This window comes from Telopea speciosissima, chromosome 10 (assembly GCF_018873765.1).
Source record: "Telopea speciosissima isolate NSW1024214 ecotype Mountain lineage chromosome 10, Tspe_v1, whole genome shotgun sequence".
In the NCBI taxonomy this organism is placed as follows: domain Eukaryota; kingdom Viridiplantae; phylum Streptophyta; class Magnoliopsida; order Proteales; family Proteaceae; genus Telopea; species Telopea speciosissima.
This window is the reverse complement of record NC_057925.1, coordinates 839,359-857,029: the sequence shown is the minus strand read 5'-3', so window position 1 is coordinate 857,029 and position 17,671 is coordinate 839,359. Positions and strand designations below refer to the sequence as shown.

Sequence of the window (17,671 nt, the reverse complement as noted above, 5' to 3'; positions counted from 1 at the left end):
AACTCGGATTCAGATTGCACTCCTCTCCTTAGAGGGCATCGTCCAATGAGTGCCCAATGAGACATCCAATGACTCAACTGTATTGTATACATCCACATGGCTGATTGGCTGTACACCGAGAAGTGTGTAGAGAGAAGTTGAATCCGAGTTACATGGCCTTCTGCCCTTCTTATTCTAAGGAGGAGCACATTTAGCTGCATTCCCTTGAAGGAGAGGAGCACATTTAGTTGCGCTCCCTCGAAGGAGAGGAGCTGAATCCATATAACTCGAAAATTCCACATAATGATTATATTAGGTATTTGGACACAATCATAAATCAAAATCAAGAAAGTGATATAGAAGATGATGTTTCAAAAAGAATTATATTATTATTGATAAAATGAAGAGGTGTGTCCGAAATGTTGTGTGACCGACGTATTCTTTTAAAACTCAAAAGAAAATTTAAGAGGACAATCATCAACCAACTATAAATACTTATAATGTATGATACAAAATGTTGAATAGTTACAAAGCATCATATAAATGAACTCAATGCAGGGGAGATGGAAATGTTAAAATAGATGAATGACAAAACTAGGAAGGATGAAGTATGGAACAATCATATTAGCACTAATTTAGAAATTACACAGATACATGATAAACTACAAGAATGTCATTCGAGTAGGCATGGCCATGTTTAACGAAAGACTTTAAATGCAACAGTACAGGATTTGATTCAAGTTGAAGGAATTAAAAGAATCAAGGGCAAACCTAAAATGACCTCAGGAGAAACTATGAAGAAAGACACTCAAGGCTTGGGCATTGTATCAAATATAACATCGAATAGAGCTTATTGAAAGACTAAGATTCATGTAACCGACCCCCTTTAATTGGAATAAGGCTGAGTTGTTGTAATTGTTGTCAGGCTAATGCAAATTCAGAAGCAAGCAGCATTCCACCCAACAAGAAGTTCAATTAGAAACACACCAATATAAACTTATGTAGCTCACAAACTTCCACAGATAACCATTTTTTGTGAAATCACTAGAGTAATATACATCCACAAATAAATTATGTAAACAAAAATTCCAGAAGGCTGTCTGTTTGGAAGGGAAATGAAAGTATAACAAACTCTGACATTCCAATTTTGGTGGTTAAATTTTTTTCCGCCAACCAGAGAATGAAAAAGACGGGGGAAAAAAAAACAGGTTAATCATTCAGAAGTACCACTTAGAGAGAACCCAAAAGATGAAGACGACCAGTTTCTTATTAACAAAAAAATTCTTCCAAGAATTTGTTTACAACAAAGTCTATCTTTTACACCTCTCCCCTAACCTATGTCAGACCCCCTTCAGGTAACACCAATGCATACTCAAAGAAGGGCTGCAAAACAGGACCAAATTTAGGAAAAACTCCCGCAGACCCCATATTTAAATTATCTGATGATGAATGCCCGCTATATCAGCCTCTTTTATCATGTATTTACAGTTGATTTCACCCTCAGCAACACAGCAGCAAACTTCCACCTTCAAAAGAGTCACCATGACAAGCTATGCGGTACGCAGGAGGTTATCTGCCAACATAAACAGAGGGAGATAAGTGATCCTCCCCATGACATTAGATCAAATAAGATTGAATGTGGTGCAACACTAGCAAACATGCTCTAAACCAAGGCTCAAAACTACCAAAAAATCAAAACACTGACAATTGATTACTACTCTCTTGGTTTTGTTTTCACCAGGAATGAAATGCATTATTCTATCCAAGATGAGTAGGCTAGATATCCAGTTTAAAGTAATACTTTTTTAACATCCAAATACTTGGGAATGCATTCAAAATGAATTTATCATGGATTTAGTAATGGGGATCAGTATCGGCTGAGCCATTCCAGAACGGATGGATTTGCCCCTGTTTTTCTTTAAAAATCGATTTTTTAAACCCTTTTACCCTTTGTCTGTAACAATACACCTATACAGGTACGGCCAGGAATCTGTGTCAACGGCCGATTCGGCCAATCCAATACCGATTCCCCAAACCATGAAACTGATTCCATTCCAAGTACCAACCAAAATGTTGCCCTAACAATTTCTGCTGAATCATATAGAAAAATTGGATTTGACACCTCCACACAATAGAATCCATAGAAACTACCACACCCATAGCATCAGACTTACAGGCCTTCGTAGAAAATGCACAAGGTTTGTTCAAGTTATATCACCATGATTAAACATTAACGCAAGTCTATCATATATCTCATTATAGCAAGATGAAGATCAAGATCCAGACATCGATGCATGAACCAAGATAATGGACATACCACTGCTGGCTTTTCCTGAACTCTGTAAGAACTGGGTATATGTTCTCAAAGGCAGTGTAAGTTTCATCTCTAACCTGAAACATTAAACATACTTGCAGATGTCAATAAGCCAATCCCACAGACAAATTATAAAACAAAACACTACAAAGAACCAACAAACCAACTAAAAAAATCAAAATTAAACAAGGAGTCGTATATTACCTTAGCCCCTGTGAGAACAATTTTTCCAGACACAAATATGAGCAGGACAATCTTTGGTTGTTTCATCCGGTAGATAAGGCCAGGGAAAAGCTCTGGTTCATACTGTACCAACATGATGCAGCTGCATTCAAAATAAGAACCCACTCGGAAAAAGCAGAAAAGCATGATATACCAGGAGCAAATAAAAATGCCCTCTCCTACACAGATGAACTAAACGTCTGATCTTTCAAAAATGAAATAAATGCAGACTTCAACAGTGTCAACTTATCATGGCCAATGAATGTATGCGTCAAACTATCTAGCTTGCATAAGATTCACCCACTACAGCCCTACCAATACTATTTTCTACGAGGGAGATGTTTTCCTCTGCATTTACCCTCTACCAATCTTCAATCTACATTTCTCGAATACTGTTTTTCAAAATATAAAACCCTCCACAACACACCCATGCATACAAGGGTCTTGACTAATGTAACAAAAGAGAAATGACCACCTACAAAATGAATGAAAATGCAAGATGGTAAACAGACCAAGTGGATACTTTTCTAGAAAAACATGAAAGACAAAACAATAGCTTAATATGTATCTGAAAGTATACAATAACTTGATATAAATCCTATCTCAGGGCGGAAATTTTTACTTACGCTGGAAAAGGCACCATGAGAATATGCAAGACCTTCAAGCCTAATGGGAAATTTCACATCACAGGAACCAACAATGTTCTGAATTTTGAAGTCCTGCAGAACATTATAAAAAATATCAGAAAAGAAGTATAACTCACAAGTTCATATGGATAAAAGATAAGGCATATAAATAAACAGAGAGAGAGAGAGAGAGCAAGTACCTTAAACTTAGCAGGAAAACCAAGTTTCTGAATTATTCGAGCATACTGGAATAAAAAAAGTTAACAAGTCAGATTTAACAGAGAGAAATGACTACAATAACAGCATCCTTGAACAAAAAATACAAGCTTATTAGCATTAAGAACAATTTATATATCATCCTCTCCTCCCCGACATTCTCTTCCTTCTGTTCATTCCTCTTGACAAATAAACCAGGAATTGAATCCGTGTGCAATTCAAGTGCCCCCCCCCCTCTGTTCCACGTGATCATTATTTACAATACATGAACAAGGAATCAGTTTAACTTATTAAAAAAAATCATATGCAATTCCAATCTTTCTCCCCCTTATTTTACTGTGTTCATTCTTTTTAATAAGTAAACCACGAATCATCCAAAATAATTTAAATCCCTATGCAATTACTTACCTTTCTTGCTGCCAATTTTGACTCTTGTTCGCTCTTGGCTCCAGTACAGACCTAAAACAGCAGGCTTTCACAAGTCAGGATACAGTGAAAAAGTGAACATTGTAATGCAGCTCAAGATTCTAGAAAGAAATCTAGAAGAAAGAGCTACAACTAGGATCCTATAGAAGTCCATAAAATCAGGTAATGGACAGAATTTACTGAAAATAAGCAAAATTCAATGTCTCAAAATCAAACAATCAGATATGGATGTAATTCTGGTCAGGCATGGAGCTTAACCAGACCTAACATTCAATGTGAAATTAATGGAAATCAGAGATCTCAAACTAGATGAAACGCAACTAGCTTAAATTCAAGCTACAAGCAAGAACTGGAAAAGTACTGCTGCAGGGTTTGGTACTCATCCATGGAACAGGTATGGGATCAATCTAATAAATTGCGTAACTACAGATTTGCAGTTCATATATAATAACCAGCAAGAATTTGTTAAGGATTCCAAGATCCATATGTAGTATAGAAGAGAAGAATATAGGAAGAAATCAGGGGCAAGTAAAAGAATTAGATGAAAATATCAGAATTCATAAATAAAAACAGAGAGAAACTATGAAAGGATCAAGAAGAAGAAAGAATATGAAGGGGGGGGGGGAATGGAAACATATCACCTGGCTATAGAAGAATAGAAGAATAGAAGAATAGAAGAAGCACAATCAGCCAGTGAATTTGGAATACTCCGGTCCGTATGCACGGTAACACAGCAGCAAAATACTCGAGAATAATAAATTCTTAAATCAAATCATGCTTAAGTGACGGAGGAGTGTTTACACATATAAAGACTCCTTAAAATTCCTAATTAGACTTGTAAAAAAGCTCCTACTCACTCACAAACTCAATTAGCTTAATAGACCCAAAACAGAACTCTATACTAGCTATCAAGGAGTTAACTCAAACTCTTCACGTAAGATACTAATCTCGAATACTGACTTCACCTCCACTTTAATGGCTTATAATTAAGGCCCATTACAAAATCGACCCCCATAAAAAAGTGACCCAAGGCCCATAGAATCTGTCCATGGCCCAAAATAAGTTCTTTCTAGGCCCAATCAGGCAGTCTTGGCTGGATCACATTGCTAATAAATTAGATTGCAGTTTCATCAGGGGGAAAAAGAAAATCCTAGGAGGATACATGGTTGGAGAATTCAGACCATGCTAGCCAGAAACGAGAGCAAACTGTCTATTACATCAGTTAAGTTTCCAATCCGGGAAAATATCTTGTAAGGAGTTAGTTGGGGAACTGCATCTGGGACCATAAAGTGATTAAACTCGTGGTTGTCTAGCATGTAAAGTAATTTAAATGCTTCCTAAATATTCACCCAAAAAAAAATGCTTCCTAAATTCAGTTAGGTCTTTGTAAAACCACCATGGCAAGGGAATTAGTTAGTATTACAATCCTCTCTTCTCCCCCCCCCCCTTTTAGCCAATGGGTGGGATTTCCATGACTCCTTCGTGTTGTTTTCTAGTGAATTCGAGCTTAGCTGTGACTTTGACTTTGATGTCGCTGCCCAGTCTGCAATAGAGATTTCTGCTACAAATAGTTGCTGTAAAAGCTCTCTCATTCCCAATGACTACCCCAACCTTTCCCCCCTGTCCTTTTCATCAAAAAACCCCACCATAACACTTCTCTTCATGTGCATTCAATCCCTGTCACCTGCATTCCAACCCTAACCCTAAAACTGAAGACATTAAGAAATCCATTAAACCCTATTCAGAATCTATTTTCATTGACCCCTTCATATTCCTTTACCCTAAACAGCACGTGAAACAAAGAACCTATAACACTAGAAATCATAGTACCATAAGGAATCCAGAAGCTTTACAAATAGCAGGTATCCTCTCATCCAAAGTTTTCAAAAGGATTTGAGGCATAGGCTTGAGGAGTGCTGCAGGGAGAGTAGGCAGGAAAAGACCCTGGGGCATATTGAGAAAATGCAAAAGCCTGCAGAAGATATGCTGCAGAGGGATAGATGTGCCTCGCACCTTTTTTACAACTCAGGAGTTGGGAGACTGCCTTATTACATAGGTATTTTTCTGACACTCACAATAATGCAGTTTTTTGTGATTCTATTTCTAATTTAATCATTGGCATATATGCACAATAACATCCACTGGTGCTACATCGGATTAAAGGATATAAAAGTGTGTTAAACAGTTTTGCCTCCCACAATCTCAGTCCCTGCAAACTTCAAGTCCCAACCCTCGACACAGTGAAAGGGTTTATCATCTTCACTCTTCAAGCCGTGACCATGCGACAGAATCTGCAACCCAGCGTCGCTACCCCCGGCATCTCTTGTTCCTTCTTCTTCTTCTCTTCTCCTTGCTGTATTTTTGTTTTTTTTCTTCTCTTCTCCTCCTCCTCTTCCCCGAGACGCACTGTTTTCTAACTTTTCTTTTTCCCCCTGCATTTCTCTGTATTCTGTAACTAGTAATCTGTAAATGATTTTGTCTTTTTCTTCTTTCTTCTTCTCCCTCTTCTTCATCTTCCTCAAGTTCGAGCTCCTAAGACTTCCACTATTGGCAGATTCGAGTCGAGTTTCACTGTTTCATGTCTGAACCTACAGGTACCTTCAGGAGTTTTTGGTTGATCGAAGACCTGATTTCTGGAGTTGCTCTTGGTCATTCTTAAAAGGCCTGAGCATTACCAATCTATACCTAAATTATCAAACTAAACAAAGCTCTATAGAATGAGCTCTCTCATTTGATAGCAGGCTGGGTTACCCCTGACGTAAGTTTCTATCGTGTCGTGGGTTGGAGGAGGCACTTTGTTATATCTACAGAATAGCCACTTATGCCTATATTTCTTTATATTAATCCCACTTCAATTTAAATTCCAAAATTATATTTTTTTTCTATTGTTTGCAATTATTTCTGGTGTATTTTTATTGTTGAATTTTCCAAGTGGCGTATTTGTTTAAGTTGTAACAGTATTCTTTTTTGCTTTTCCAAGTGATTTATTGTTAGCTATTATCTGTGAGACTGACTATATACTCGAAATATTATCTATTGCCTATTACTCTTAGTTTATTGATTTTATTATTTTTTACAAATATGCTTCATTATATCATATATGTTCATTATTCGTTGGTTTTCTCAGATTAGGTCATTGCTAGAAGCCTAGCATAATGATACTATATTTCATTGATATGATTCTTGATGTAGCATATAAGTAGAATTATATTATTGCTAATATAAGTAAGAATTATACTAGATAATGGATATATTAAAAAAAAGTAATACTAGAACGCTTAGGCAGTTGCCTTTTCACTTAAGCACATAGGAGCCCTCCAACTCCTTGGGTTACCTAAAGCTTTGACAACCATGGTTAAAAATTTATTCTATCTTCATTGTGTCATACATCAATTAGAACAATTTACACTGGCTTACAAACCCCTGTTACCCTCAAACAACTGCAGTAGTACAGTAAGTACACATAATTATCAGCACACAAGAGGTCACTAAGCCCTTCCATACTGATCAATTTTTTCCGATGTTCCCTCTTTTGTGTTCAGGACATGAATAGACTGCTCACAGCTGTCAACCAGCAAAATGAGCCAGCAAAATCCAGCACATGACATAGGATTTCAATTACCCATAAAAAAATTGCTCAACCTTACATATCAAGCATTAGTTAAGGCAGCTTGAGTGGCTATAGGATGGAAGCAAAGAAAAACGAAAAACGAAAAAACAAAACAAGAGATGACCATAAGACAGTAAATAACAGGAAATAAAGAATATAAGATAAAAATTACTTAACACTCAATAAGAGTCAAAATACTTGCTTCAAGAATTACTTACCATCTTTCCAGATGCAAATATCAATGCCGTAGTTTTTGGTTCTCTTATTCTCATAATTACTGCAGCAAAACGCTGCAAGAAATAAGCAAAATGATATATAAGTACAGAAATTTCTGAACAGAAAGAAAGTATATAAATCTAGAATCCTGATCTCTCCCTGGGCATAAAAAAAAATATTCTATATCAAATTGGGAAGAAATCACATTCTGTTCACTCCCACTCCGAAGTACAATAAACTACACTCCATAATGTTCTTCCCTTAAGGAACAAGAAAAATATATTTTAAAAAAAAATAATAGCATGTTCTGTTGACCAATCAACCACCAAACTGGGATTGAAACAAGGAACTCATTGCATGCAAGAGTTTAATGAACAATCTATAATCTAGATTCATAATGGTTAAAAGACGGGAAGATAAACATGCCAAATATGCTATAAAGGATTTATAACCTTAGGGTTATATTCTGCATTACGCGCTTGCAGTGCAATAGCCTTAAGATCCAACTTGCAGTCCAAATTGACTGTTGATACAATGTTCCTGCATACAAGAACAATACCAAATCAGCTGCCATTGCCACTAACAGAGAAGCACATAATTCCAAATCCAAAACTCCAGTAGCATTAAACGATATTAAAATGGAACATTGTAATAGATGTCTCAGGTGGTCAATATTACAAAAAGCTGCTACAGGTTATGGGAAAGAACATTACTTTTGGGAATTTACACAGAGCATGTTCTCACTTCTCACATAGGTCAGTGCACTACTGGGATTTCAATATAAACATATAGAGACATTATGTGAGCTGACACTTGTTATCTACATGTTGCTAGGCACTAGATGACAGGAGCTATTTTCAGATAGGCCATGCAAATTTTCTAATTAACCTGGCGAATCTGAGAAACATAAACCTTTTTAAATGATAATGGAATTATTTTAATTGTTCATGCACATTTACTGGAACCATATAAGTATGCCAACTCTAGCAGTCGTCTCATCTCTTTAGATATCTTTTGGCCAAAAAAATAGTAGTCCTCCCAAATTTTCCACCAAGCTTCAAGGTTTCAACACATTAAGATCAACAAAGTCAAAAAGGCTTCAAAACAGCTGATTTTCTCCACATCTAAGGTCCACCGATCTTCATCTCAAACCTCCTGTAGGATCAAGTGCCAACCCAAGAAGGGGGTGAATTCACTGAATTGAGCCTTTTAAAAAATGAAAGAGTGATGGCCAAAACTTGAATAAAATACAAATGTGGAAGCCAATAAAAGTGAGTGCACACACCCACCCAAGGAATTTATAAGTTAAAAATAAGCAAAAGAAAGAGACAACAATTTATGGTGGTTCTAGAAACCTTCACTATGTCCACTTGAAGGTGCTACTCACACACTCCTTGCATTTCACCAACTCTCTACTGCTTTACCAGGTAGCAATAAAACTCTCTACAACTTGTAGTTTTCCTATTGGCTCACTATAAAACTTCACAACAGTCACCAAGTGACTCTTCTTGTGTACTAAGCACAAGACAATAACACAACAAGAACGAGAGAAAAAACAACTTCTACAAACAACAACCACCATAACCTTATCCCAATTAAATGGGGTCGGCTACATGGATCCGAAGAGGCCGTGACAATAATATAAATAAGAGAAGTAGAAGGAAGTAAAAAAAGTAAAGAAAAATAGAATAAAATTACTAAAGAAAAAAATCTAAGCAATAGTCAAAGCAGCATCCCAGGAACATCCCCCTATAAGGATTTCTCAAAATATTTAAAGACCAAAGAGAGAATACTCAGATGTATGTTGTTATGTTGTTCTATCTTTTTGAAGGTCGACAAATCCCCTTTAAATAGTCCAAGAGAGTTGAGAGAAAATAAGCACATTTTGCCTAAAACAACTCTACGCAGACGTCTGCACTCAAGTACAAATGTCCACTGCGATTCAACGGTAAAAAAACTATCCATTAGAATACAAACACCCGTGCTATAATACAACTTCCGCAACTTTAAGTGGACGTCACCTGGAGATGGGGCTAAAAAAAACCCTCTAGCTCAAAGATCCGCATTCGAGGGCAGGTGTCCATGCTGGCATGCGGATGTTTGCACTTGACCACAAACGTCTCCAGCCAAAGGACCTTAAATCAACACTAAACTCGGCTCGGACATCTGCACAAGTTCAGATGTCGAAAGTTTTTGTATCAGGACTAAGCTAAGTCAAAAATATATAACTACCTAAGCTAGGGGTATTATTCCTTAAGGTCTTTTGGTATGAGAGATGTACATATATAGGGTTTCATTAATTTACTAATTAAAGCAAAAAAACTCTATACTATGGCTCTTGATTCCATCTTGATTTTTTCCAAGGCTTAATGTCTTCAACTCTTGATGTCTTTGGGTCTAGATGAAGCTTTCCATTATATTTCTTCAAGCTTCCATGACTTTGCTCAGAGAGGGTGCTTGCTAGGCATATGTTGAATCTCCATGAAGCTACTTCACATCTTGGCATTAATTAATCCTTGTAACACTCCTACATATGTTAGAAATCCCACAAACCCTCTAATGTAGTCCGAGATAGGTAGGAGACCTACTAGGAGCCAAGGTAATGGGGTCACACACAAAGGCTGGCCGATTGGGTTATGGTTTAGTAATTTAAGGCAAAACATGGGTTAGGGTTGGATATTGGGAAAAGGGTTTATAGGGTATTAATGGACCGGTCTAGAGGGCTATAATGGTATAGAAAAGTTAGGGTTTGGATGAGTTTTGAAATTCTGCAATTTTGGACAGAATTGAATTTTAGGTCAAAATTAGGGTTAAAATTAGGTTTAGGCTAGGGTTGTCTTATATGGTAATGATAGACAAGTGTAGGGAAGTCTAATGGTATAGGTTTTATGATGTTTAAGTAAATGGAAGTAGGTTAGATGAGTTGGACAGCAAGATAAGGTTATTTGAGACAATTCCTAATGGAGGTAGGAGAAGGGGATTCTAGGGTTTAGGGTGGTGGAGGTCTGATGAAACTTGGATCGAGTGTCAATAATGATGTAAGGGATGTATGCTGAAAGATTGGTTTGAAACTGATGGACAGATTTGAAGTTATGGAGGAATCCTAGTTAGCGTAGGAGTGAGAAGAAGAAGGTTTAAACAAAGTTCAGATTCAAACTTACTGGATTTGAAGAGATCTTCAATGGCAACAGCTTTGAAGATGAACAATGGGGTCTCCCGATCTTCACGATGCAAGGAGATAAGTAGCAGCCCTCCCAATCTTCACAATGCAAGGAGTCAATTGGAGATCCACCAATCTCTTCCACCTTGATAAACCCACAAGGATGCAACACTCACAAGGAGCAACAGCAACAACAAAGGCAAAAAGCATAAAGCTGAGTTTTTATTAATCAAATTCGTATTCAATGTTGGCCTCCCTTACAAACTTATATAGAAGACTCAAAAATAGACTTAGACACTAAAAAGGAAAGGCCTAAACCAATCCTTAACCTATTAGCTAACTTAAACTGACCAGAAAACTGAAATAGACTCAAAATAGAGTCCTAATCCAGCCCAACTAAACTACTAAAAGAAAAACTAATAAAATCACTTAAATTGAACCATTAGTTGAACCGGTTCAATTTAAAACACCAAATAAAAACCTAAGTACGGAAATAAAACTAAGTATGAGAGCTAATCCCGTATGCAACCTATTTTCCCATATTTTAGACCCATAAAAGTGGCCTATTACATTAGAAACCCATGGGATCAAAGGCCCAACATGTATGTAACTCAACCCTAGACTTATTCCCAATGAAACAAGTCCTATTTGGTGATGAATCTGCATCACCCTCATCCAACTGTTTTCATCACCAAAACACGGGACATGAACCCATGATCCAACAAACCCAATCCTACATCATTCACTCCACATCTGCTTAATGAGTAGAACCAAACCATGCATCTACTTTTTCCCAGTCCATAAGAAGGAATATGGCCAAATAATCAAGAAGGAATGCCAACATTTTTGCTTTTAAAATAACATGGCCATACCACAGTATGAATGTCAACACACAATAACATGAGACTGTGAGTCAACGGTTCAATCCAAACCATTACAACCAGTCACTTTGGGTGATAGGAAAAGGTAATCAGTCAACACAGGTAAGTCTCTCAATTCATCAACATATGTATGCATATAACCTAAAATCTACTTCCCGGCATGGAGCACAAGCTACAAACAAAATAATCACTCAGAATGAAATTCATACTCAAAATTGGGTTATAATGAGTAATGAAAACTCCATCTTTATCTAAGGGTTTGACAAACTCGGGAAAACTGTTTGTTACTTTAAGAAATCACTTAGAGATGCCCAAACAACAAAAAGAAGTTGATGGAACATGCCTAAGTCAACTGTTCAATAAAGCTTTCTTTTAGTGGCTGAAGATTTGAGAAGACACTAGATTAGTAGCAAAGAAAACAAGGTGGTAAAAGAGTCTTACCATCATACCTTCGTTTGGCAGCACAAACAGGGATCCATGACTAGTGCTTTAACTTTCTGCTTCCCCACATGGCAAAATGAAGGCTTATTTTGTGGTGGAGACTAATAATGAGAAAGGACCAAAAATAAACTTTGACAACCAATATTACGGGGAGAGTGCCCAGGGCATGGAAGCCCACTTAGGTGGTTGATGGTGACAATTGGGGATCCCTAACTAGTAGGACCATATTTGATGCACGATCCAAACTACGTAACAAAGAAATAGATGCAACACAGAAAAAACATTCGCACTTTAATTGATGCTTAGTAGAACATGGTCCTCATATTTCTTTTGCAGTTCACCTTCAATTTCCTAAGCCTTTAGTTCACCTTCAATAAATGTAACACAAACAAAACATAAACATTCACACTTTAATTAATGCTTAGTAGAACATGGTCCTCATATTTGTTTTGCAGTTCTCTTACAATTCCCTAAGCCTTCAATTCACCTTCAATATGTAGAAAGAACCAAAGCTACCTATTGAATCCACGAGCTAAAGGGCATCTCATATTGACAGCATCGTCTCAACTGACAGAGAAATAAATGTGACCAGCAAAGAAAACCTTAGCTCGTCAACCAATGTTCAATAGAAACTGGAAATTATATTTACTTCAAAGTTCTCTAATTAGAACCTCAGCTTTGAGTCCACTGTCCACCTTCTATATGTGAATAACCAAAGTTGCATAAGAATAGTTTAGTCAATCGCCAATGAAGTGAATAAAAATTGCCAAGGGATGAGAATTCAAGCCAACCCCTGTTGCTTATATACGGTATTCTCTCAGAAAAGCAAAGACAAATCAGTACCTTGCCTGTCACTCATTAAAGGAAGGGTTTATAGTTGCTCTCTTTAGTAAAATTCAGGTCATAACCACGTTAAGTACACATCATCCATCCCAAAAATTCGTAGTTGCAATCGAATAATCAACAGAAACCGTAGATATATGGAGACATATCTACTATCAAAATGATAACATTGTGCACCCATGTTTCCAATAAATTTGCCAATACAGACGTTCCTCTCCTTCCTACAACTTTAGGAATGGGAAAACGAGGAAGCATAAAAATGAATCTCATGGTTGGATGTACGAAGGCTACATGATATAACACAAAATCCTACGTCTCCTTCAACAAATCAGATTTTAGCTTAAAAGGTAACACGCACTAATAATTGAGAAAAAATCCATTGACCAAACGCCGATAGAAACCAATAGGAAGGAATCACTTACTGAAGCGTAGGAACAATGCCAGAAGGATGCTTGGAAAGATCTACCGGTTGGCTCCCTTCCAAGACCTGATCTGCCATGTTCCCTTTCAGATTCAGACCTTCCCAGTAATCAGATCAGTTTCTTCGATCTACAAATTTGTTCGTATCCTTGCGAAATCAAATCAAATCAGCTCTATTCGAGACTTAATACAGGATTATGAAAGAAAAAAGCGAAGTCCTAATTCAGGTTCGTCGAGAATATGAATAAAGAGAAACCCTAAGTCGTCAAAAGATTATGAACAAGAATGGCGTACGAAGGGTTCACCTAAGGTAGAGAATGAAGAGGATATATGAAGTTCAAGTTTGTTTGAGAGAGGATCTAACGATTCTAAATATTACTAAGCACCAGATCAGAACTTCCTCGTTCAATATCAAAGTTTTCAGAGACAAATCGGAAACAGAAATCTATGAATCTTCAGCCAAAAACGAATGAGAACGTTCGATACTGAGCGGCAAAGTTTCAAAATCAACTCTCTTTTATATGTATGAGATGAAAGAATGAGAGGTTTGGTGGAAATATATGAGAGCGCAAGATTCACAGAGGGAGGGAGAGAGAGAGACAGGAGAGAAGTGAGAGAGGAGAAAGAAAAAAATGAGAGGACGACAGCCGATGCTTATCTATCGTCTCGTCCAGTATTTATTGAGGCTTACCGGTTAGGGCAACCTTTAACCGGTCATACGGTGACTCACTGGAAGCACCCGGTTGTCTAAATTTCCTATTTATACAATGTTTCTCGAGACGTGGTTCATGTTCAGTTGTTCGGCTAGTGGTGTCAAACCATGGTTCTTAGTATCGGTATCATGTCGGGAGTATCGGCCGATACTTATATATTAATAAGGTCATGGTCCTCATGGACTCATGGTGTACTCAATAGGAAGAGTATCATTTCGGTTCTCAGATCAGGCGATCCGATCCAATACTTATTTAAAAGCTACAACTTGAAATATATTTTTATATTTTTTGGTCAAGAGATTGCTGCCTGGGCCTCTAGAGCTTGTGCGTGTTGGCCAATAAGCACACGCGCAAGTATCATCTTGGGTGGAATTTCTATTTTTTCACAGGGACAACGCAGTACTTTAAAGTGCTTCTGTATCTAGGCACAGGAGCCACACAGGCCACGTGATCAGGTAGCATTCTTTTTTCCATTTTTTTTTTCCATTCATACTTTAAAATAACTAAATCTCATTTTTTACCTTCAATCAAGCTACTTTTTTTTGACATTCCAATCTATGCATCCAACAAATTTGATTTGTCAATTTCTAGGGTTATTAAGGTTAGATTTGATCAATAAATTAAAATGTAATATCAAACTCCTAGTTTGGATAATGAGAAAAAAATGATAACAAATACAAAATCAGGAAAGGAAAAGGAAAAAAAAAAAATTGAGAATAATGTATTTTTTTTCTTTTTTGCTAAACAATAATAGTTTCCTTGCTACCCTTTTTCTTATTCCCTACTCATCTTAAAAATTAAAATTGTTCATTTTCCATTAAACTTATATTTCTGACTCATTAAAAATCATGTTAAAAAAAAAATAAAATTATCAGTAATCCTAGTATAAAGAATAAAAAATTATTTGAAAGGTACACATGGTTTTTTATCTCTTTTTCCTTTTTTGGTATAAACATGGTTCTTGAGGTTTTTTTTCCCCTTGTAATATGTAAATGAGTCAAATTTAAAACTGGAAAAGAAGGGGAGGGGAGAGGGGGGAGAACTTTGTATGATAAAAAATTGATAATAATAAAACAACAACAATTCAGTCTTACCCTAACTAAATGAGATTGGCTACATAAATCCTTACCCTCCATGCTCTATTCGAGGTCATACTTGATACAAAGCCTCAATTGTGCATGTCTTTCTTCATCACTTCACCCAAAGTCATATTATTATTGTCACAAATGTATTATTTTTTCACATGTCACAAAGCATCTATTATGGTACGTGGACTGATGATATGTCTATTATGACAATTGGATGGAGAGGACATGGCCTTGATTAGCCACATGTCAAATTTCAAAGCACACAACGTGTTATACCCGTACCCCGGGATATAATTAAATATCATTTCTTCTCGTGACGTGTAGATACCGCTGTCATGTATGCTGGTGACCTGTTTTCCACGATGGTCAAACCTAGCTACAAAATCGTTGACCACAACACGGGTTTGCCTGTGGAGGAAAGATTCCTCAACCGCCAGTGGGGAAAGTTCGTTGACGGCGACTTCGTCGACTACCCTCCAAGTACCAGCCCGGGAAGCGAGGAGTTCAGGAGAGAGCATCCTGGACCGTCACCTCAGTTGGATAATTCGTTCGGTGATGAGCTTAGCATTGCCGTGGCGAAGCTGTTCGGGGTCATGGGTAATAAACCATGACAGGGGAAAAGTAAGTTCTAGCCTCAAGACTTATTAATTATTCTTCCCTTGGTAACCTCAAAGTGCGGGTCCGGGCTTGAACCGCTCGAACTATTTTATGAGAGAAGGGAATAATTTAAGTTCGGGTCCCACGTACCTTTAGGAAGTACATTGGGGACTTATACCCATCTCATATGAACCCATCTAAGAATGGGTTTTTCCCTAATTAAAGTTGTGGGCAGACCCATTTAACCTATTGACCCAATGATGGGTTATTCCATCCACTTACCCACATAGGACTAATGGGTTGACCCATTAGGCCTCATGACCCATTTGACTAGAGTTACCCCAAATACCCATTTATTATAAATGAGTCCAAGAGGGAGAGAGAGAACATTACTTCTCCTTCATCATTCTCTTCTACCCTAAATCGTGGGGGAGAGAAAGAAGAGAGAAAGAGAAAGAGGAAGGAGAGAGAGGCTTGGAGGAAGGTGGAGACCCCATCTCTTGGGCCATAAATCGTGGAGCTCTCTCATCTTGGGGGTAGGTAAGCTATTGAACCTTCTTCCTTCTTCTATTTTGGATTTTAAAAGGGGTTGGGTAATGGGAGAGATTGACCTAGATCTCTCTTGGAACCTAGGGAGTCGATGGAGCATTAAAGCCAAGCTATGGTGGAGTTATTTCACTCCATTATGAGCTCTAATGTAAGGGTTCTCATTGCCATTTGAGAGATTTAAGGTTGGACCCTAATGAGCTTAGGATGGAGTTTCCTAGAAGTCCTTGTGCTTTAAAACCACTTGAAATGGGGTCCTTGGAGGGAATCCTTGCATTTTGGACCGAAGGTGTGAGGGTTTACATGTGGGTTCGGACTGCAAGAAATCACCACCAAATTACCTTCGTGAAGGCTGAAGGTCGTTTACACTTTCTAAACCACATCCATCCACCTTGACCAAAATTTCCGAGCCCTGTGAAGGTCGGATTTACACTCGGTTTCGATTTTACAAACCACATCCGCATCCGACCTTGACCAAAATTGTCCTCGAGCCCCTGTGAAGGTCGGATTTACACTCGGTTTGCTTTTACGAAACCACATCCCATCCGACCTTGACCAAAATTGTCCTGAGCCCCTGTGAAGGTCGGATTTACACTCGGTTTCGTTTTAAAAACCACATCCGACCTGACCAAAATTGTCCGAGCCTCGGTTACTGTTGACACATCACCCTGAAAAATTGTCCTGAGCCCCGTGAAGGTCGGATTTACACTCGGCTTGATTTTCGAAACCACATCCGCATCCGACCTTGACTAAAACATCCCGAACCCCGGTTTCCTAGGATTTACATGTGGTTGCGAGAATTTTGGCATGAAACCACTCCTGCAACCACTTTGTTTCCGAAACCTTATACTTAAGTGTTTATGGGAGACCTTTTGGGGATCCTTTCCCTTCGCTCGTTTAACCTTATTTCACTCTTTGTATAGGTTAATATATTCATTTTTGTGGCTTATTGCTTGATCGAGGCGACAAGCGATAATCTTGGTGCTTGGCGTATACGTAGTGAGTGGGTTTGGTCGTTTGGGCTTGTTATTATTATTGCATTATATATTATGTAATCATTATAATTAATAAGCATGTTTGTGCATATTGCATACTCTTATATACAATTGTTATAATGTTGATTGGTAATGTGGTACCTTGATGGGTCTCGCGGTCTGGAACCCGAACACTATATACATTTATGAAGAAATTTTGTTGAATGTCATGTTGAATGTATGCGCGTGTCGTGGCTTGTGTAACCGGGCACTAAACCGGATGAAAAGTTGATGCGCCGGATTACCTCTCGGGACGATAGGACTTGCATGTAGTATATTGTGGCTAGGATTTCACACCCTTATGCTACGACCCTTACCAACAGGGGTTTAGGTGTTGGG

General features: G+C 37.8%; 1 protein-coding gene across 2 annotated transcripts; it reads right to left on the bottom strand.

Moving 5' to 3' along the window:
• Positions 1-1,219: 1,219 nt before the first annotated feature.
• LOC122643985 (TATA-box-binding protein) lies at positions 1,220-14,015 on the bottom strand. Of its 2 annotated transcripts, none has more exons than XM_043837575.1 (10): positions 13,660-14,015; positions 13,357-13,537; positions 8,062-8,149; positions 7,612-7,683; positions 3,766-3,816; positions 3,342-3,386; positions 3,142-3,234; positions 2,498-2,599; positions 2,297-2,370; positions 1,220-1,552 (listed from the first exon to the last, which is right to left on the bottom strand). In XM_043837575.1, coding segments are annotated over exons 2-10 (603 nt in total). In that variant the 5' UTR covers positions 13,434-13,537; positions 13,660-14,015; the 3' UTR covers positions 1,220-1,551. The 2 variants fall into 2 exon arrangements, with proteins under 2 accessions (XP_043693510.1, XP_043693511.1); XM_043837576.1 differs by having other exon boundaries at positions 13,357-13,504; positions 13,700-14,015.
• Between the last annotated feature and the right edge of the window lie 3,656 nt (positions 14,016-17,671).

Bases quoted from the DNA above. Each gene is read 5' to 3' on its own strand.
- LOC122643985 (XM_043837575.1), bottom strand. From the start codon at position 13,433: ATGGCAGATCAGGTCTTGGAAGGGAGCCAACCGGTAGATCTTTCCAAG. The intron at 8,150-13,356 runs GTAAGTGATTCC...TCTTGTATGCAG, and splicing joins GGCATTGTTCCTACGCTTCA to GAACATTGTATCAACAGTCA. The intron at 3,235-3,341 runs GTACTTGCTCTC...AATGTTCTGCAG, and splicing joins GTTTTCCTGCTAAGTTTAAG to GACTTCAAAATTCAGAACAT.